General features: G+C 38.1%; 1 protein-coding gene across 7 annotated transcripts in view; it reads right to left on the reverse strand.

The window, feature by feature from the left end:
• Positions 1-21,744, reverse strand: part of DOCK10 (dedicator of cytokinesis 10) — a 280,263-nt gene that overhangs the window by 99,057 nt on the left and 159,462 nt on the right. For all 7 annotated transcript variants that reach the window (XM_063713072.1, XM_063713071.1, XM_024243212.3 and 4 more), the window contains 7 exons: positions 21,394-21,516; positions 21,002-21,136; positions 11,242-11,425; positions 9,881-9,966; positions 9,481-9,564; positions 9,211-9,366; positions 73-294 (listed from right to left, as the gene is read on the reverse strand). In XM_063713072.1, coding sequence (XP_063569142.1) covers positions 73-294; positions 9,211-9,366; positions 9,481-9,564; positions 9,881-9,966; positions 11,242-11,425; positions 21,002-21,136; positions 21,394-21,516 — 990 coding nt within the window. The remainder of the gene's footprint in view (positions 1-72; positions 295-9,210; positions 9,367-9,480; positions 9,565-9,880; positions 9,967-11,241; positions 11,426-21,001; positions 21,137-21,393; positions 21,517-21,744) is intronic.

A 21,744-nucleotide genomic window follows, 5' to 3' on the forward strand; every position in this document is an offset into this window, starting at 1 on the left:
TCTTATGTGATCTATTGGTAAGAATAATGGTACAAGCATTTTCCATCTCATCACAAGTAAACAAAGTGCCACCTGCTTTGGAAATTTTAGCCATTCCTCTGGAAGTCCCTTGATGTGAGGTTCTTCTGATTGTCTTGGAGTGATGGTGTCGATGTTGCCATTTTCCAAAGCCACAGAAGCCCCCAAGAGCATCTGTCTGACAGCAGCATGGTTTAGATCCACGTGAAAATCAGCAGAAATCTTCCTGCTGTCTCTGAGGTCATAAAGTGCCACACTCACAAAAAAAGGCTCAATCTGCATGAAAAAGAAAGAACAGATGTTTTTGACATAAAATCATTATCCATGAGACAGCCTCGTTAGTACATCATTTAACAAAGCAGTAGATAAAATACATGCAGCAGGCAAGCTTCCGTTGACTCAGTGACCCAGAATCCTGTCCTCCAGCAAGTGCCTGAGATCCCAGTACTGTATCTCATTGGTTCTTTAGTTTCCCTGCCAAGAACTCTCTTCTTTATGTTGCATTTACATGCATGGTTGGGCCTTACAGATCCTTCCAGTTATTTCCCTTACAGTCTTAGAAAATACATGCCAACTCAGTCTCCAAGGCCCTTGAAAATCTGTAATGAAATCCTAGAAGTTTTGAGATTGCACTGTGGTTGGACTTCACTAGGCCAACCGCGTCTCTGTTTTTTATCACAGCTTGATAGAATCATAATAATAGCTAACAGTTATTGAGCATTTATTATGTGTTTGTCACTGTTCTAAGGCACTCCTAATACATTAGTGTCGCAGATACATATTAAAACACAAAACACTGTGGCAAGTAGGTAGGTGAGCATCAGGTTGCGAGGGAGTCTGTCGGCAGAGAGGGCAGGAAGTTTCCTAAGAGGAGTTGATATCTTAGTTGAATTTTTAAAACAGATATTAACTATTTTTTCTCTTATCTTGAAATAATTTTGAATAGAGAGAAAGGTTGTGTATAAGGTGCATAAAACCACCTTAATTATCCCCCTTGCCCGGATTCAACTGTTAACCTCCTGTTTCTCTCTCTCTCTCTCTCTCTCTCACACACACACACACTCTCTCTCTCTCTCACACACACATACACACACACACACACTCTCTCTCTCTCTCACACAGTCACCTATTATAACCAGTCTGAATGCTTTGAGAGCAAATTTCCAATATTATTCCTCTCCTAAATACTACAGTGAGTGTTTCCCCGAAATGAGGACACTTACCTGCCTAATCACCGTGCAGCCATCCAAGTCAGGAAAGTGATATTGGCCTAAACTGTGCAACTCACATGCCCCTTTCGATGCTGCCAGTTGACTCAATAATGTCTCTGTTTTTCTTTCTGGTCCAGAATCCCATCTAGGACTACTCATTATATTTTTCTGCTATTTCCCTTCAATTTAATTCAGTCAAAACTGTTCCTCAGTCTTTTTCTCTCTTTCAGGTTTTTGGCCTTTTAAAGAGTACACGACATATATTCTGACATAAATTCAATCTGGGTCTGTTGTATGTGTCCTCATGACAGGATTCAAGTCATGCTTTTATAGCAGTAAAGTCTCAGATTGATGTTTGATTTTCATACTTCATTGTATCAAGAGCACACAGTGTCAACTCCTTCAGCAACTATGATGTTAGCCTTATCTGCTGGTTTTCTCCATTATAAAGATCACCATTTTCCCTTTGGCAATTGATTTGTATTTGTGGAAATATGTTCTGAGATTACCCCCATGTCTTGCTACTCACCAAACACAACCCACCCTAGTCTTCATCTTCATTGATAACTTCCATTGCAGTCATCTACACCATGATGGCGACCAATGGTGATTTTTCAGTTCCATCATTCTTTCTACATGTATTAGCTAGTATTCCATTGTGTGGATGAGCTTTCCCTTCTCTCTTATTTTGATATTAATTAATTGATTTATTAATACAAGTATAGACTCATGGATTACTGTTTTACTCAATGGGTTTTGCTCTTACGATAATTAGTGTTAGTGTGATGCTGAAATTGTCCCAGATTTGGCTAGAGGCACTCATTCAAGGTAACTTCTGGGTATTTTTTTGGCAAGTCTCCATCATTTTTTGAGTACTTCTTTATCAAATAGGATGTTCCAGGCTTATCCTATACTTCTCATGCTCCAGATATTTCTCCAAGGAGCCCTGGTTCCTTATAGTGAGGGTGACATTTACAAACCATGATCTGGGTGCTTGTTGTGTTCACTGTCACTGGGATATCATTGCTTCTGTGCCCTCCCATCATACAGAGGTAAGAAATACACACACACACACACACACACACACACAAAATTTATTTATCTCTATCTGTGTATGAATACTTATTAAAAACCAATTAGTTCATGTTTATACCTCTGCTTCCAATACAAACACTCAAGGGTTCATTCTAGCCTTTCCATTTTTAATATTGGTAAGTAGGTCCTCCAACAGTGAGAACGTGGGATCTCATTACCATGAATCTGTTTACTCACTTGTTCAACCAGTTACTTATTGGTTCAAAGTAACCAGTCTCCCAACCATATCAGCCATCTTTTCTAGTTGCCTCCTCTGGGCTGCCCTGCACCTGTATCACAACACTCCACGACAAGCTTCTTCTGTCCCTCTTCATGGCTTTCTCTCCCCATCAATTCTTGGGTGCTCACCCAAATTCACGCCTCTATGTGGCTTTCCTCTTAACCTCTTGCCCCCAGGCTAGGAAGTGGAAGACGTCAAAATGGGAAAGTTATGGAAGATGAGAAGAAGGGGACATTTCTTGGTCAAGTTTTAAAGAAGTAGGAATTAGGTAAAGAATTGGTTAGAAGGGATTTCTAGGTAGGGTGTGTGACGTGCAAAGACATAAGACATCAAAGAGCACAGGAAAAGAACATTAGAGTGGGATCAGAGTGGAGGCAAAATGAAAAATTGGTAGGAAGCGTTTGTGGGAGAGGCATTTGAGAAACATTAAGGAAGTATGACCAAAGAGCTTGGATAGTCTTTGCATGTGTTTGTCTTGGTTGATTGGAGAAAATGTTTCACAGGGGCATGAATACAGAAAATTCCCAGGTTTGAGGATAAAGGAAATGAAGTGGATGGTCATACCATTGGCTGATATAGTGGATAAAGATACAAAGATGAATTCTAAATGGGACATAGAAAGTCATCTGCAGGACATTCCAGTGGCAGTTGGATGTGTGTTTTGAGCCAAGTCAAGGAAACTGGGCTGAAGAGCTGGACCTGAGAGGTTTTTTGTGTGTGTGGGGTCCTGTTGAATCCATGAAATAGAAGAAATTCAGAACAGGATTCTGGAAAGAATCAACATGCAAAGGATGGAGATGGGAGTAGGGAAAACAACTTATAAAACAGATTGGGAAATAGGGAAAAATTTCACAAAACAAATGAAAAAATTTAAATGTTGCCAGAATATCACAGAAGCAAAGAAAGATTCAAGAAGAATGGTCAACTAGAAAAATGTCACATACAACAGAGACAAAGACCAAATTAATATATGCATATGTAATTACATACATATATGTACGTATATACATATATTGCATACATGCACATATATGTAGTTACACATTTATGTGATTAAAGTTGGAATACGCCTATAAAAACTATCATTTTTACTGTTTTAAAATGCTACTTAAGTTTGAGTTGATGCCAATCTCTACCAGTATTCTATGGACAAACAGATTATAGTGAAACACCCTATTGTGATCCAGTTTATTACTATACAGACTCACTCATACTGTGGGTTTTGTTAAATGCTTAACAGTATCTCCTGTCTTTTGAAATGTAGTAATGTGACTAGTTTATACTGGGGGGACAAGTTCAATTTCTTAATATTAGCAATACTTGCCAGCTCCCTTACTGTTAGAAAAAAGTTTTTGCATATAAGGTACATTCAATAAATTATTTTTTAAAATATAAAGCAATTACAAAGTAAAAGTTTATAGTATACCAATTTAAATTAATATAGAAAAACTCTTGTTTTATGGTAGTAGTAGTCTGCCAAGAGTTGAAAAATGAAAAATTACAGAAAAAAAACTAAAGTGAGAACTCAAAACACATTGAAGGTCAAAGCAAAACCCTTATTTTTTCCTGAATTGTTGCATTTTGATTTTCATTTCTACTTTGTGAATGGAAATAAATACCTACTTTGATAACCCATCAAAAATTAAAGCTCATGTGGTGATTCATTTCTTTCTTCCAATCCACCTTTTCAAAATAAATGTCAAATCACTGGCTTTTCAGTGAGGATTTAACAAAGCATCTGCAAAGCCTAACAAATTAATTCATAGGTTTCTTGTGTTTAGAATTCTGTACTCTTCTGAAAAAAACTCGCAAAGATAAAATTTTAAATATAGTTCTACTGTGATGTAGCTTTATTAGTTCAGATTTTTGGAGTCAATTTCTATTTTCAAAGAAATATTTTATACTACAAAAGCATCAACTTGAATTTGGTTTTCAATTTACTGACTAAAAAATTACATGCTGTCAAACATTGTTTTCTCATCATGAGGATGTTATTTCAGGGAGTCTTCAGAATCTCATTCATTAAATGCAGTAGTTGACTCCTAAGCAACTGGGAGAAATATTTCAATTAATTTAAAACATGCTCATTGAATTAAGAACAATGAGTTTAAAAATAGTTTCATTAATGAAAGAGCGTCAATGAATAAATAAACAATGATTTTTAAAAAACAATGGTATTAAATAACAAACTGCTGTGAAGGTGAGGCTGACATTTTTTGTATTATTGCTTATAGGCACAATGAAATTATTTTTCTAAAGAAATTTCCTAGTTTTTCAACATATATATCAACTGTAAAATGAAAAACAACACTGACATACAAAACACTCCAAATCAACTTAACCCTTTGGCCTGACAGATACCAAAGGACACACTAACTTGATTCTCTGTACTTGGCTCTGTTCTCTTGCCTGGGGAGATTGGCCCAAATATAAACATTTGGCTTCTGAATATGGGTCTTAGTACAAAGAAAGGAATTCACGTGGAAGGAGTCATATGCCCCTGGCAGTAGAAAGAAAAACCCACTATCTTTGATTTTCAGTTTCTAAATTGCATTTTAAATTACATTTAAATATGTTCTGGGTCAAAAAAAGCATCTATTTTTATTTAACAAGGTGACTACGTGACATTACCATTTGAGATAATGATATGGTTTGGCTGTGTCCCTACCCAAATCTCATCTTAAATTGTAGTTCTCATAATCCTCACATGTCGTGGGAGGGACCCAGTGGGAGGTAATTGAATTATGGGGGCAGTTACCCTCATGCTGTTCTCGTGATAGTGAGTGAGTTCTCACAAGATCCGATGGTTTTATAAGGGGCTTTTCCCCCTTTTGCTTGGCATTTCCCTTTGCTGCTGCCATGTGAAGAAGGACATGTTTGGTTCCCCTTCCGCGATGATTGTAAGTTTCTTGAGGCCTCACCAGTCATACTGAACTGTGAGTCAATTAAACCTCCTTCCTTTATAAATTACAGTCTTGGGTATGTCTTTATTAGCAGTGTGAGAACAGACTAATACAGGTATTTCCAAATGGTTTCAAGGACTAAGTTTCTAGATTTTTGTTTTGTTTTTATTTCAAAATCCTGCATGAAAGCATGATCAGATTACTCCTAACACTTTCCACTCCATGGGAGTTGCTCTTGCCATAGTCATCAACATCCTCCACTTTGCCATGTCTACCAGAGGGACTCCTCTTTCACTTCATGTTCCTCAGCTTCTTGGCACCAATTCTACAGCTACCCATTTGCTCTTGGTTTCATAATACAGTATTCCTTGGTTTATCTTTATCCCAACAGCCATTCCTGCTTAGTCTTCTTTGGTCACTTCTCTATTCATCCTTCAGATATTTTATTTGGTTCCTGGCCCCTTCTCTATGGTCATAGACATTTTTAGATCCCACCCCTCTCCCGCCAGCCAACATCATTGTCTGAACTAGACTTCCAAATTTGTGTTTCCATTCATGGCCACTCCTTTTTTTTTTTTTTTTTTTGAGATGGAGTCTCACTATGTCACTCAGGCTGGAGTGCAGTGGTGTGATCTCGGCTTACAACCTCCACCTCCCGGGTTCAAGTGATTCTCTTGCCTCAGCCTCCCAAGTAACTGGGACTACAGGCATGTGTCACTCTGTCCAGCAAATTTTTGTATTTTTTGTAGAGACAGGGTTTCGCCATGTTGGACAGGCTGGTCTCGAACTCCTGACCTCAGGTGATCTGCCTGCCTTGGCCTCCCAAAGTGCTGGGATTACAGGCGTGAGCCACTGTGCCTGGCCGCCAAACTTGCATTTGAACCTGTCCCTAAGACATCTCTCTTTGGATATCTAATAGTCCCAACAAGTGAAACATGTTCATAATGGTATTTTTGACCTGTATTGTGCAAATCTCCCTCCAGTGTTACCATTTTAGTAAATGGCATCACAATGTGTAAAACTGTCCAAAGCAAAAACCAGTACTCATCCTTGAGATTTCTTTTTCCATTATCCAGTGTATCCAACACATCAGGAAAGCCTATCAGCCCAATTTACAAAACACCAGTCCAATCCACCCATTTCTCTCCTTCTCCCTTGCCAGCCCTTGTTCAAGCCATGCAATAAACGGTGGTAGTAGCCTCCTAATTCTTCTTCTTGGACAACTCTTGTTTTTAAAGTGCTTTAAACCATTGAATAGCTTCCAATCACACTTAGGATAAATTCAAACTCTTTACTATGGCTTAAGGCCCTACATCATCTTATCTCTGTTTCTTCTACATCATCTTGGTATACCCTTCACCTCCCTAACTCTTTTCAGTTCCTAGAACTTGCTAAAGCTTACCTGTCTCGGTGCATTTGTACTTCTCTTTCTTCTGCCTAGAATGTTCTCCCCTGACCTGCCTTTTTATCCTTCCCAACCTTTAGGTCTCTGTTCAAAATCACCTCTGCTGAGAGGGCCTTCCATGACCATCCTGTCTAAAGTAACCCTTTCCTGAATTCCTCCGGAACACATCTCTCCATATTTATTTCTTTTAGAGAACTTTGCATAATGTGCACTTAAATTGTTAGTTTTCTTGTTTACTTTCTGCTGTTGTCAAAAAGAATCTAATCTTCAAGACACTAGGGACCTTGCTTATCTAGTTACTTCCTGTTTTCTCAGTTCTTAGGACAAGTTTGGCTCACAGTAGACATATGGAATAAGTATATTTGGAGAATGAATAAACCTGACTTCAACTACTTTCATTTCTACTCACACCTAGTACACAGTCAAAGTTATAGAATATAAAACAGCTTCATTTTTTGACAAGATTCTTACTGGTGACACATTTCCATTTTAGCTTACCTGTCAACAAGAATCTCACATATATCAATACAAATATCAATAACTTGCATGCAGTTTTGACAAATTTCAATGCAATTTCTCACATATTTAGACGACAGTTAAGTATTTAATGAATGCTTAGTTTGTACCAAGCAATGTCTGAGTACCTTCGATATGGTACCATGTGTAACCACAATGATCACTTGAAATAGGTATTGTTATTATCTCCATTTAAAGGAGTGAAGACTGACAGTAGGCCAGTTGCCCAGAGTGGCACAACTTGTGAGCTGGAGAGCCAGGCAATCTAATCCCAGAACGGCACATCTCATTTGAGTCTCCTCATTACATCAGAGGTCCACAGCATGGACCTTATCCTGCTCTACACCTGGGGTAGGAGGCTCAAAGCAAATCATTGAGGTGCTAAATACACAGGTCAGTAGGTATCAAGTAAAGTCTTCCGAAAGGGTTAATTCTTTCTGCCATCCACTCACTGTCACAACTAGCAAGGCTAGTTTCACTGGATCATAAATGGATGAAGGCACGAGACTGTGTGGACCCAGTTTACAGTGAAAACTTAATGGGATTTCTGCCTTCGAAAGCCAATGTGACTCCTATCAAGGATCTGGAAATCAGTTTTCCTCTTTGAGGTGAAAGATGACAATTGAGGGATGATGGATTAGAAATTTGAACAGAATGCATCGAAAAAGAATGAAAGAAAATATGCCAAAATATTAACTGTGCCTTACATTGATTAGGATATTAATATAATCAAGATTGATATAGAATTATGAGTGATTTTAAAAAATAATTCAACATTTAATAACATTTATGCTCATAAAAAGTTCCCTTCCCACACATACATTCACAATCTAGTGGGACTGCCCACTAAAGTACTAAGATGAAGTTCTCAAGAGAACTCACACAAATATCAGTGAAGCTCCTTTGTCATTTCTGCTATTTACATGTCCCATCCTACTAGTATTTATTTAACATCCATCTAATATTATTTTACTTGATACACTGTTTAGTCTTGTCCTCAGCAATAATGGCTGGGAAGTCACAGGGTTTGTTAGCTTTGAATACACTTGAAATAAACACTTGAAAATAAACACTTGAAAAATAATACACTTGAAAATAAACATAGAAATAGTAAAATAAAAACATCCCTGTAAAAGCCATCTCTGGCCAGGCGTGGTAGCTCACGCCTGTAATCCCAGCACTTTGAGAGGTTGAGGCAGGCAGGTAGCTTGAGCCTAGGAGTTCTAAACCAGTCTGGCCATCATGGCAAAACCTCATCTGTATAACAAATACAAAAAAATTAGCTAGGCGGCCATGGTGGTGCGTGCCTGTAGTCCATTACTTGGAAGGCTTAGGTGGGAGGATCGCTTGAGCCCTGGAAGCTGAGGCTGCACTGAGCTGAGGCTGCAGTGAGCCAAGACTGTGCAACTGCACTCCAGCCTGGGCAACAGAGCAAGACCATCTCAAAAAAAAAAAAAAAAAAAAAAGCCATCTTGAGTACTACTAACAGGCTACACACAATGCCATAGGAAACTCTAAACCACTATGCTGATTTCATAGAATCCCCAGACACAGTCCTTTAATGCTTTTTCTTTAAGTTAAAAGGAAAATTTTATGGCAGTATATTGATAAAGTATAGTATATTAATATTTTATTATGCTTTATTCATACAGTATATTATAAAGTGTTCCACTTTAGAACTTGTACGCTTGTGTAATGTGGGAAAAGGCTGTTAATAATATTCCCTGGTACACTAGACAGTGAGAAATCAGTGCCTGGAATTAGCAGGAATAGAAAAGATTTTTGACTAGGGTGGTGTAATGTTGGCTTAATGGTATAGGATGTAACAGAGGAGAAACTTACATTCGTTATCGGATCATTTTCATTCTCCGTGACACATCCCTGAAGATTTAAGTTGAGGGCTTTACAGATGATCATGATTCTCTTGGCAGCTTTTTCTTCAAATGGTTTGATCACAGACTCAGGTTCCAAGAGATCTTTTTTTTGAAGTTTCAAGGTCTAAAAAAGTTTTGAATGAGTCACCAAACATCCAACATAAAAAAGAAATTCTAAATTATAATCCCCAACTGTATGGATCAAGTTCATATCTGCTTAGAAAAAATTTTGACTTACATCTATGTCTGGATCTAGAGAGAACAGATTTAGCCTCTCCATGTTTCGAGTTGTTTTTACAGTATCTTCTGTTTCTGTGAGGTACTACAGAGAAAATTGTGTTAGTCCTTGGTAACTAAATATCCAGATACAGCCCCTGACACATCCACATGGCCAAGAAGCAGCCCCTTAGTATTATCACCATTTTAGTATTACCCATTAACACTTGGCAAATCTTGTAAAAGTATCTTTCCTTTTTGAGCCCTATGTGTATGTTAATGAAAACACATAGGTTAACGGAAAGTTCCGAATTAGCTTCTTAGTTTAAATCTTAAAAGAAAGCATTTACGTCTTTTCCATGAAAGCAATAACTAACTAATAATTCAAATTGGTTTTGCAAGTACAATGCCAACTTTATTACCTTTGCAAAGTCTGGGTGTAGGTTGTTCTCTGAAGAATCTATTTCCTCTGGCATGCATTCACAAGTTACAGAATTATCCAGCGAATCTTAAAAAGATATACCAAGTCAGGTTATTAAATATTACTCACGAGTCACACATTCTTCTAGCCTGTGACATGCAAAACTAAGTTAGGCTTAAGAGCTAAGAGGGACGTTGGTGAGCCTAAGCTTTCATTGTGTTCTGACTCCTGAACTCCACATTGTTGAGTGATCTGGGCCTGGAAATCAGACCCTCTGATGATCATTTTGGGATTCTTGCTATGATACCATCTTGTGTCCACAAGAACTTTGGATTTTTACACTACATTTATACTTGGGGTTGTCTTGACTTACTTCATTAATGCATACTAAAGTTTTCTTAAATATGTATGTATTTTTGGTAATTCTGGCTCTCAGGCTATCAATTTAGAATCCACCTTCTTGCTTCAGCTAAACTCTGTAAGACACTGTAAACATTAATACTATCGTTATTATTAAGGAAATTGTAAGTGTAAAACACCTACTACGGCATACAGTAGTTGTGTTAAAATCAACAAAATCCGCAATAGTTTTTTTCCACATTACCCCGTGGCTCTTTCACTCTAGAGCCTGAGACTTAGACTAGGGGAACTTAAAGATGCTTTGGTTTCTAATGTACCATGTGCTGTGCAAAATGTCTGAAAATAGTTTTGTTTTGGGAGGAGTGACTGACTTTTCTGGTGTTGAACTTGCCTTCTATGTAGCTACAGACTTGCTTTTCTAACCTTTTCACCTTTTCTTTCCTCTCTCTTGTTCCCTTCTCTTTGCATAAAATGAAGTAGACTCATGAAGGAATTAGGATGGGGAGAAAAAAATTTAATCTTATAAAAATTCTATCACCATGTATAATTTTTGAAACTTTCACATATAAGATGATCACAGTAGGATCGAAAAGCATAAATGAAAGATGCTTTTTAACTAAAAGGAAGGAATTCATATTTCCCTTTACAGAGCATAAGATTCATTAACTAAATTTAATGAAAGGCTAAAAACCACAAAATGTCCCTGATAAGGTAATGTCCCATTGAACATGAGCACAGTTTTGATGCTGTGACAAATGATTCCCAACATCATTTGCTGGGGGAAAGCCTCAGATCATTGCCAGTTGACTCTGAATTGTACTTACGTGTGGTGGCCATTACTGTGCAGTAAAGATTTAGGAGTGATTTAGTGATTCTTGGAACAAACAGCCCCAGGATGGATGAGCTAGATCAGACAGCGACTACAATGCCTAGCAGCTTTAGTGAACCAAAAACACAGGTCACACTGGACAAAGGAAGGAAGACAGCTTCATATGCTCTCACCCAGACCCAGATCAGTGACCTCTGTGCTCCTCCTCCCTTGGAGGGGCCCCTCAGGACTGATTTGCAGAATGCGGTTGAGGGTGTGGATCCACTCATCCATATCTGACTCTGTTTCAGCTGCCAGCACAAAATAGGTCAGGTCATTCATTTTCAATTCAAAGGCATATTTTCTTAGTCTGTTATTCTGTGGTATAAAAAGAAAGAAAGAAAAAGAGAATACCAAAAAATAAGCCTTTGAGAGAGAGAGATCATTTATGTGGGCTTGAGGTTCCAAAAGTCCTTCCATACAGATAGGTAACATAAAGAAAATTTTCCAAAACAAGACAAAATTTTAGATGGGTCTGATCATTTTGTTTGGTTTCTTTCAAAGCTTTTTGTACTAAGAAATATCTTATTTAGGGTTTTGTTGATTGGATGGACACGTTAGCTTAAACATTTCATTGAGGGCATGTGCTTGAGTATATTCTCAACTCCTTGTAAGAGTTTGAGTTTCTGCCTTGACTTTCTCACCTTACGTTCTGTGATTCATTCCAGGTGGGCTTCTGACCCTATTGCATCCCAGAAGCAGCTGTTACCAAGATCACTAACAGGCTCTATGTTGCCATACTATCTTAAGGACTATTTCTTTCTTCATATCTTCCTTGTCCTTGCAGCAGAATTAACAAAATGGCCACCTCCTCCTTTCTGAAACTCACCTTTCTTCAGTTTCCATGACCACACTCTATTCTGGTTTTCCTTCCACCTCATTGGCTGCCATTTTTCTATCTCCTCTGCCAGCTCTTCCTTCTTCTCATGACCTCTAGTGAGAATCCTGGCTATGCCTCAGACTCCTTTCTCTCCTTTATTTCTCATCTATTCCAATGGCCTCAAATGACATCCATGTGCAGTGACATACCAGTTCCTTTCCTGGCTCTGGCTTCACCAACCTCCAGGTTCTTCTGTAACTTGACATCTCTACTTTGCATTTTGTGACCAACCCACAAAGCCTTGTTCTAGTTCCTGAATGTGTTCCTGTCATGTTCTTGTTGCTGCCACAAGGAAGGCATAAGACAGGCTGGCCCCCTCCACCACACATGCTCTCAAAAGCACAGTGGGCATGGTGTGTGCCCTCATGTACTTATATGATTTGTATCCACTCTTCAGATCTCAACTGAAACTTTCCTCAATTTTCCAGTCTAGGACAAAGGGACAAAGGTCTTGTCTTCCAGAGCACTTACCATGATTTGAAATTATCTGCTTATTCATTTTTGTTTGTTTGTTTTGACAAATACATGTCTCCCTTAAGGCTACCTCCGTGAGGACTGGGTCACTTTTGCTAACCACCATATCATGTACTAGTGCTGACACATGAAGGATTCAAAAATGGTGGGTTCAAAACCAGTCATATTTTATGAATGGAACAGAATAGGTTCCTATTCCAAGTTGACATTCTGGTAGAGAAGAGGTGAATGGATGAATGATTGAAAGAATGAACAAACAATTGAAAAACAAAGGTTCTCCATTGTGCAGAGAACTAAAATAAGCCAGTGTGATGAGTAGGTACTTTAGATTGGGTGATCAGAAGCAGGCCTTTCCCCAAAGGAGATCTCTGATTTGAAATCTGTAAAAAGGAGAAATGGGCTATTGAAAGTTCGGGGAAGGACATTTAAAGCAGGGGGAACCCAAGACCAAATTGTTACAATTTTATATATTCCTGGTATGAGATTGGAATGTACATTCGAAGTGGAAACTTCTCCCTAATGACGCAAACTAGTGTTATTTAAGGGGGTGGTTGTTGGAAAGATTACTGAAGATGCTTCATCTTTAATTTACTCCAGGCAATTCCTATGCAGGTGTCCAGCTTTTATCAGTATGTTCTAAAGCCTGTAGCTTATTCATAATTGTAATAGAGCAAACCCTAACACTTAGGACAACTCTATTAAGTAGAATACAAATAAGAGAAGAGCCGTAAAATGAGATCAATAGTGTGGGATTGTGGCTAAATAACAAGGTATAAAATTCTTTTGGGGAACAGGATTGCTATTTCTTGGTGACAAGCAAAAATTTCTAATACCCCTCCGGCAATGTTCTCTTTCTTTGGGATGCTCTCACAGACGGTCCCCAGATAGCTGTTTCTTTCAACAATCACAACAACAAGATTACTAGTGCAAACACAACAATTACTAAACACTGGCTCTGTACTTTATGGTCGTTATTTAATTTAAATGTCATAACAACTGTGGGACCAATCACATTATTCCATTTCACATGTAGTGAAACTGAGTTTTGGGGAGATTAATTAAAATGTGTTTGGGATTATATTGATAGCACATGGTAGAAAAGGGAAAATAAGCCCTATATACTCTAACAACTGTGCTCCTAATCCCACCTGCTGAGCTGCCTTATGCATTGCACAGAGCTAGGGACACAGAAGATGCTCAACTGATGCTGCTCTCCTTTCTTGACATTGCCCTGGCACAACAAGGGGCATCTGTGGCCTGGGAGTTGTGGTTTCTCTCAGTGCTCAAGAACACATAGTGGGGCAACACATAGCCTCAAGAAAAAGTAAAGTTCAGGAAATGAAGAAGAAAGAATTGGCTGAAATGCTAACTATGGTTCTCATGTGGAAATTCACAGCTCAAACATCACTTTCTAGGCTTTCAAGGATGAGCCTTTTGCTTCTGTCCAGACTTTTGTATTACCGTCAAGTATTATTTATTTCTTAGCCTTATAATGACAGTCACAGGCCTGGCTCTTTATAGTCCACAAGTCTTAGAAGGGCAGAACCTAAATTTGTATCATCAGTGCTAAGTGCAGTGATATAATTGACTATCAAAGAGATATCTGTTGTGTTCATACTTTGTGTTGGGCAAAAACTTAGCCAGTCCCTGCTCTTGCAGAATAGGAATGACAGGCATTAAGCAATTAATCAGACAAATGTGAAATCAGAAAACAAATATATTTAAATTTTGTATAAATGTTTTGAAAAAGAGGTACTAGGTTCTATGAGAACATAGAACAGAAGTATTTAGACAAGTAAAAGGTCAGAGTTGCATTTTGAAAAAATCATTTTGACTGCAGTGTAAACAGAGTGGAGGGTATTCAGAAAGCCCATGACCTCAAACTTCAGTGTGCAAAGCAAACATCTAGGCAGCTTCCTTCCAAAGGCAAATTCCTAGACGCCCCACTCTCCCCAGGAGGACTGGGGTAGATGTCCTCCACGTGTCCTCACACACAGCTCTGGGATGTTCTGACGAAGAAGGGCTACAGAACTGCCTGTGACCTTCACTGATAGACAGTCTAGGGGCAAAGACAAGATGGCTGCAGAACAGGTATAAAAGGAAAGACAGGTGTCCTATCACAGCACAATTTCCTTCAAAAAACAACAAGAATAGAAATAGACACTCAGCGCCAGGCACAGTGGCTCACTCCTGTAATCCCAACACTTTGGGAGGCCAAGGCGGGCAGATCACTTGAGGCCAGGAGTTTAAGACCAGCCTGGCCAACATGGTGAAACCCTGTCTCTATTAAAAATACAAAAATTAGCTGGGCATGGTGGTGAATGCCTGTATTCCCGGTTATTTGGGAGGCTGAGGCAGGAAAGTTACTTGAACCCAGGAGGTAGAGGTTGCAGTGAGCCGAAATTGCACCACTGCACTCCCAGCCTGGGTAACAGAGCGAGCTCTCTGTCTCAAAATAAAAAAATAATAAAAAAAGAAAGAAAGAGACACTCATAAAAGAACTATAAATGTCCAGAGTTTGGTGCACAACTTTTGCAAGGACATTTTTAAGTATTTGATTATAGAAAAATGCAAGCAAATCTCAGTGTTATCTTGAAAACAAACAAATGAAAGAATTTGCGTGATGAATTTGATGCTGCAAATAATGTTAAAAGGGAAATAAAAAGCAACCTAAAATGCTTATATTGGGTCCAAATTAAAGGTGGATTGACTTGCAACCTGCTTTCGAATGAAGATGCCAAACACTAACAAAATTTTGAAATGAAACATTACAAAATATAAACAAGAGTTGATTTGATTGTCTAAACTGCATTCAGTACTTCAAATGAATTAAATATGATTGCCGGCTTCAATAATATAATCACAAATATTCTTAAAAATTTGAGCAAAGTATTACAATCTTGTTTCTCAAAAAGGGACATTTATAATTAAAATAAATATTCAATTTGAAACATCTCAAGAACTAAATTACCTTCTTCTATTTCAAGAGAAATAGAACCATTTGCAGCCCAGAGAAGCTTATGTTGGGAAAGATTAAGATGTCTGAGTGGTTTTCGATCTCGCTGTCTGTAATCTCAAAGATAATGTCATATAGAATAGCAAAAAGGGCAAAAATTGAAAATCAATGGGACATTTCAATAGGACGTTTTAATAATTTTGAAGTATGATTGTTAAGTCATTAAAATGGTAATCAAGAAGTAATCATATTCTTGTTTTTGCTCCCCCAAATTTTCCTCTATTTCTCATATATCAGCGTCCTTTGCAGCCAGTGCAACTACTTTGTTCAGTCAACCTTACCATAGTATATCTACATGACTTCATAAATAGTAGGAACCTATGAATATGTCTTATTGTCATGATATGTTTAGTGAGTTGTGGCAAACTGTTCCGCTTCCACAATGTTCATCTGAAAAATTCCAAACTGTAGATACTCCAAGAAAATCACTCAAGCCAATGGTGGACTGAATATCAAAGAGGGAAGGAATTAAATAATCAAATATTTAATTATACCTAAATAATCAATACCTAAATAATCAATAATTATACCTAAATAATCAAATATTTAATTATACCTATTATGTGGCTATCATCTTGTATAGAATTTTGCAGGAACAAAAGAAGAGTCTTAAGGGAATCATACAACATCAAATCCAGGTTTCTGGTATCGATGGCTCCCTTCCATGAAATCCTCTCCACTCTCTGTAGGTTTATTTGTTCATTCATTCAATGAAAATTAAATGGGTACCTCCTATGTTTCAGTCACACAGAACTGAAAAAATTCAAGTAAAGTGCTTTCCCTCATTAAACTTACCTTCTAGTGTAATGAAATGTCAGTAACCAAATAAGCAGAAAGACAACATATGTGACATATATATATACTTACATATATATATACATATATACATATATATATAAAATAGATGTGTAATATAATATGGCATCATGCAGTGACAAATGTAATTTCATTCTTGCATATGTTATCAGGACTTATTGCTTGAGGTGTGTTACTTGTTTTATTTGCATGTACCATATTTGTTTTGCTTTTTTCTGTGCATCCTTCCCACATCCTGGAAGCTTTTTGAAGACATGAGCCACATGTATTTTCAGAGTCTGCTCTTTTCACAATGGTTTGCACATTGCAAGTTTTCCAATATATACAGTATTTGCTGAAATGAATCCCATATCTAAAATTCACTGCTTAAACCTCCACATGAACATATCTTTGTAGTGTTTCTTCTGCCCACATAGCTTATGTAGGTAGAATAAATGTATGTATGTGGGTATGCTACTTTACATATGATAATACATCATATCTTTGGGCATCTGTCTGTAATTTTGGACATTCCTCTGCCTCAAGTTAAACTTTGCAATTCATTAGCTCTGTGACTTGTGAAAGACACTCTACCTCTCTGAATTTTATTTTAATAAATGGAACAATCATAATTCATGTTCCATCAAGTTTTGTCAAATAATATATTAGATGAAGAAAACCACAAGTATAATTTTGGTTCTTATTCTCGGAAGTGAGATTTTCAGAGCTTGAGTTGCTAATGCGAGGCTTACGGGTCATATTTGGCTTCTAGATTTGTTTTCCTTGTAATGTTCTTTCCCCTGCTCCCAATTTGACTTGCTTTCTGTAGGCTGGCATTCTCCACGTCTACATAGTCCAAGCTGCATCTATTTCTCACACCTGGCCTCTCTTCATGCATGCAGGGGGCTGCTTGACCTACAGGATGTATCTGCATTTCTAGCCTTTGGTTAGTCACAGGAAGCCATTGTCTTGGAACCCATATCCACATGGTGGCAGACTCAAGGAAATGAACCTTGTCCACCACACTGTCCACACCCATGTAAGCCTGTCTAAAGTGACTTCAGCTTATTATCATTGCTGAGATAGGGACCTAAAACAGATGGGATTCTTGGGCTGTTCATTCTCTTCTACAGTGGCAGAACCTGGAATGAATGGATGGATAGATGAATGAATGTGAGAATGAATGAATGAATACATGAACTGAAGGAACAAGATAGGATAACACAAGCCTAAATATCCCTTAGTCCCAGAAGAAAAACCTTGAAGCAGCAAAAACCAAGTTCTCTTCCAGATTGGGAGCATAGGCCCATAAAAAATATCTAATACTCTTTGATGATATTATGAAAAAACAGAAAACCATGATTAGGCTTTGTTTTGTTTTGTGTTTTTTTTGGCCAAGATTCAGGAAATTGTCAGTCATAAACATTACCTAAAGTCTCTGAGAAAGCTGGGAAGGAGTTTCTCTCTACTTGAGCCACCCTTGTAATATACGTCTAAGAATTCCAAAGTATTCTAAGGAAAATGATGATATGGATTAAGTCTGAATGAATCAAACTGAAATGGCATATTCACTAAAGATTATAATGAACTTGAACTCCCTAAGAATGCCGGATGCTAAGTAGTACTTTCTGAGGCAGAGACGTTGTTCCTCTTTTTTGTTCGATTCAACGGAACCTGGCAATGATTCTTCATAAAATTGGTCTGATTCATCCTAGTTATTCATTTGCTCTGTGCTTTTGTGTGTACATGATTCATCTTCAGGCACATTTCATGCCTGAGAGCTTACTAGAACTATGGTTAAACTGGCACTATTTCACTCAAATTCTCTCCAGATGTAAAAACTTACACATCTGGAAGAACTATAAGCAAATATGTAAGAACTGGGACCCACACACAAAGTGACAAGTGACCCAGGTTTTGTCTCCCCAGAGTGATCCCAAGAAACTGGTCCCTGCCTCTACAAAGGATGTAGAGAATATTGGATAAAGCTTCTTGATGAAGAGGAATATAAATGCAGGGATAGAGGTGAACTCTTTAAAAGATACATGTGCCTGTATACATATGTAACTTACCTGCACATTGCGCACATGTACCATAAAACCTAAAGTATAATAATAATAATAATAATAATAAAAGAAAAAAAAAAAAGATACATGTGCCAAATCTACCTTGGGGAATATTATAGACAGGCCCAGCTTTTTCTGTACAGACTTACAGCCTGAGCTGAAAGAGTTCATCATTGTTTCATGTTCCCAGAGCATTCCATGGGCTCTGCCATTCATACCTCCATCATCACTCTCGAGATATTGTGTGATAGTGAGCAAGTAGCAATGCCCCTCTCTGATTCTGACTTCAATAAAGAATTGACTTCCCCACACCTAGGTGTAGTTTCTAGCATGTCATAGGCACTAAGTGGGTTTGTTGAATGAATCAGTAGATTAATGAATAAATAAAGACATAGATAAATTAACACACTTAGGAAAAAATATCCGGAACGTAAATCAAGGTTTTCTAGGAAGGCTTTCCCATAATGGAATGTCTATATCCTAGGTTATGACCTTTGAAATTAATGGAAGAATTAGGGGAGAAAGGCTAAATACACTATCTCCCAGTTCTTTTCACATATTAGCACATTGTTCTAGTTTTACGGATGAGGAACCTGAGATCAAATTGGTCAAGTAACTTACTCAAAGTCTTTGGGTAGTAAACGGTAAAACTAGGATTTAAATGCGGACTTGCGTGAATCCCAAGCTTGTGTTTTCCCTTCAACACTCCTTTTTTTCCATGACAATGTTTAAGCAGAGACTGAAACACAATCTAAGTAAGAGATGATGGAGAAGCAGTTCCTCCATAGGAAGATCAGATTAGAGCAGTAAGTTCTATGATTCTTTGAAGAAGAAAAACATTGCATATTAACCTGTGTTTCTGCAAACTTAATATGTAACAAAAGACTACAATGGTACTTCTTAAAAAATGATGACTCATTTGCTAGAGAAAGCTTTCAAGTACAAATGGAAAGGATAATATTTGCCATTTTCAGCTCAATGTCTATAAAATGCAGTTATTGATCTTTACTGCTAACATTTTACTTCATGTTTCTAAGGCCAAAAAGTGTCCTTTGTGACCAACAATAGAAAATAGCTTCCACCCTCCCTTAAGGTCATTATTGCCCTTTCCATATGGAAAGCTGGCATCTGTGTTAAAATGCAATTATCTTTCACTTGTAGCAGAGTGCTCAGAAACAGTTAATTAGTTCAGCTTTATTACTTCCTGGAAGAATTCCAGATTTTAACAAATAAACCATCCAGAAATAGGCCAGGACTAAATGACTGGAGAGAACTCTACTTGCATCCACATATCCAAGGGCCTCCAGGAGTGGTCTGTGATGTAATCTCAGCTCGTAACAAGCTAGGTGAATGCTGAGGTTTGAGGGTAACAGAAAGTACTTCTCTACTGGCCTGTGACCAGAAATAGAGTCCTGGACCTCAGTGAGCCAGTGTCATTGTGAAATTTGAGGGAAGGTTGCTAACACACTTTTGATTGCTCCCATGATTACATAAAAGGAAATAAAGTCAGTTATTTCATCAGAGTAGGAAGCAGCGTTTTGAAAGTCAAATGTCCAAATGGGGTCTATGGAATTATTCTGCTTCCCTTTGCCACAGTGGCCCATGCTGAATTTCATACTAAGGACAGTAATTTGAAGACCAATAGCTTACAGAACATTATTTGTTAAAAGCACTATGTCTGTTTCTGAAATTAGACCCTTTGGAATCAATGGAATCCTTGTCTTTGAAGAAAATCACCTCTTAGAAGAAAGATGCTGCATATGTACACTGTCAACTTACTCTATCATTATTACCTAATTATAAAATAACATATTTGAAGTGTATATGTTAATACTATGTCATTTGCATATTATTTTACTGAATTTCATTATCTCAGGGGTTCTCTACATGGCAGCAAACATGGGTGCTAATTTTCTGCTTGTCTTTGAATATCTGAGACTTGCCTCTGCCGCAGGGCCTTTGAACTTGCTGCCTCTGCTCATTCTTTTTTTGTTGTTTGTTTGTTTTTTGAGACAGAGTTTCGCTCTGTCACCCAGTCTGGAGTGCAGTGGCACGATCTCGGCTCACTGCAACCTCCGCCTCCTGGGTTCAAGTGATTCTCCTGCCTTAGCCTTCCCAGTAGCTGGGATTACAGGCCTGTGCCACTGCATCTGGCTAATTTTTGTATTTTTAGTAGAGATGGGGTTTCACCATGTTGGCCCAGCTAGTCTCCAACTCCTGACCTCAAGTGATCCACCCGCCTTGGCCTCCCAAAGTGTTGGGATTACAGGCACGAGCCCCTGCGCCTGGCCCTCTGCTCATTCTTTAGTCTGTAGATCAAATTATCTCTCTTCAAAAATGCTCTTCTCCCTCATTGAGAAGAGCATATTCCTTTTCAGCCTCACCACTCTTCTGTCTCCCTTTTGTTTCTCTGTTTATTTTCTTTATTGAAAAATTTACCAGCTGATTCCATTCTGCTTATTCATGTCTTTGCTTATTTCCTGTTTTTCTTTCTCTCTGGAAAGTAAGATTTGTGAAAGCAGAGATCCAGGCTGCCTTGTTTTTCACAGAATGCTTAGAATCTAGAGCAGCTCTTGGCTCATATCAGATACTCCACGAATATTTGTTAAATACACTTTTCAAATAAAAAAAAATCCCAAGGAGGAAAAGGGATGTCTACTCACCTGCACCACTCCTGTGCAGGAATCCAAAAAGATGCATCCTTTGGGTTCTTTGGATATTTTCTCATCTTTGTAAAAATTCATAATGTAGGAGTTATCTGGCAACTGAGTCAGCTGGAAGTAGCGCTTTTTGAATGACTAAATAAAGGAAAAGATATAAGGAGATATTCAAACTGTAATGTGCTATTACTCATAGAAATTAGAATTATTCTAATTCCTTCAGGAGTGCTATATTTCTAGGACATTTTTCTAGAGAAGAGCATCCTACTTCTTCATAAATAAAATATTACATGAAACATAAACTCAATGCAAATGGCTCTCTTCTGTGCTGTGACCAGAGGAGGGAGTGTTAAGAAGGGTGACAGAGATAAAGATGAGTCTTGATGTCTCCTTACCCGAACAGTAACGGTGTTGTTCACGGTGCTGTTAAAATTCCCCTTGTAGAGCCAGCCGGACTTGAAAACACCAGTTCCTCCCGCTCCTCCACCCCCCTTGGAAGATGAGTGGGAAGTGGTATCCTGTAGGAAAGGCATATTAGCATGACAGCCATCTTTTGTGGATCCTAGATCCTAGACACTGCATTTAAAAAAGAGACTCCTTCTCCTCTCTTTGACTCATCTTAAATAAGCATGTTCAATTTCAAAACAAACGTGATTCATTTTGACTAAAAGCCCTACCACCAACAGCTACTACAACTTACAACAAACCGGTCAGAACTCGAGACTTTTAGTGCAAGACAGAAACTA

This window comes from Pongo abelii, chromosome 11 (assembly GCF_028885655.2).
Source record: "Pongo abelii isolate AG06213 chromosome 11, NHGRI_mPonAbe1-v2.0_pri, whole genome shotgun sequence".
In the NCBI taxonomy this organism is placed as follows: domain Eukaryota; kingdom Metazoa; phylum Chordata; class Mammalia; order Primates; family Hominidae; genus Pongo; species Pongo abelii.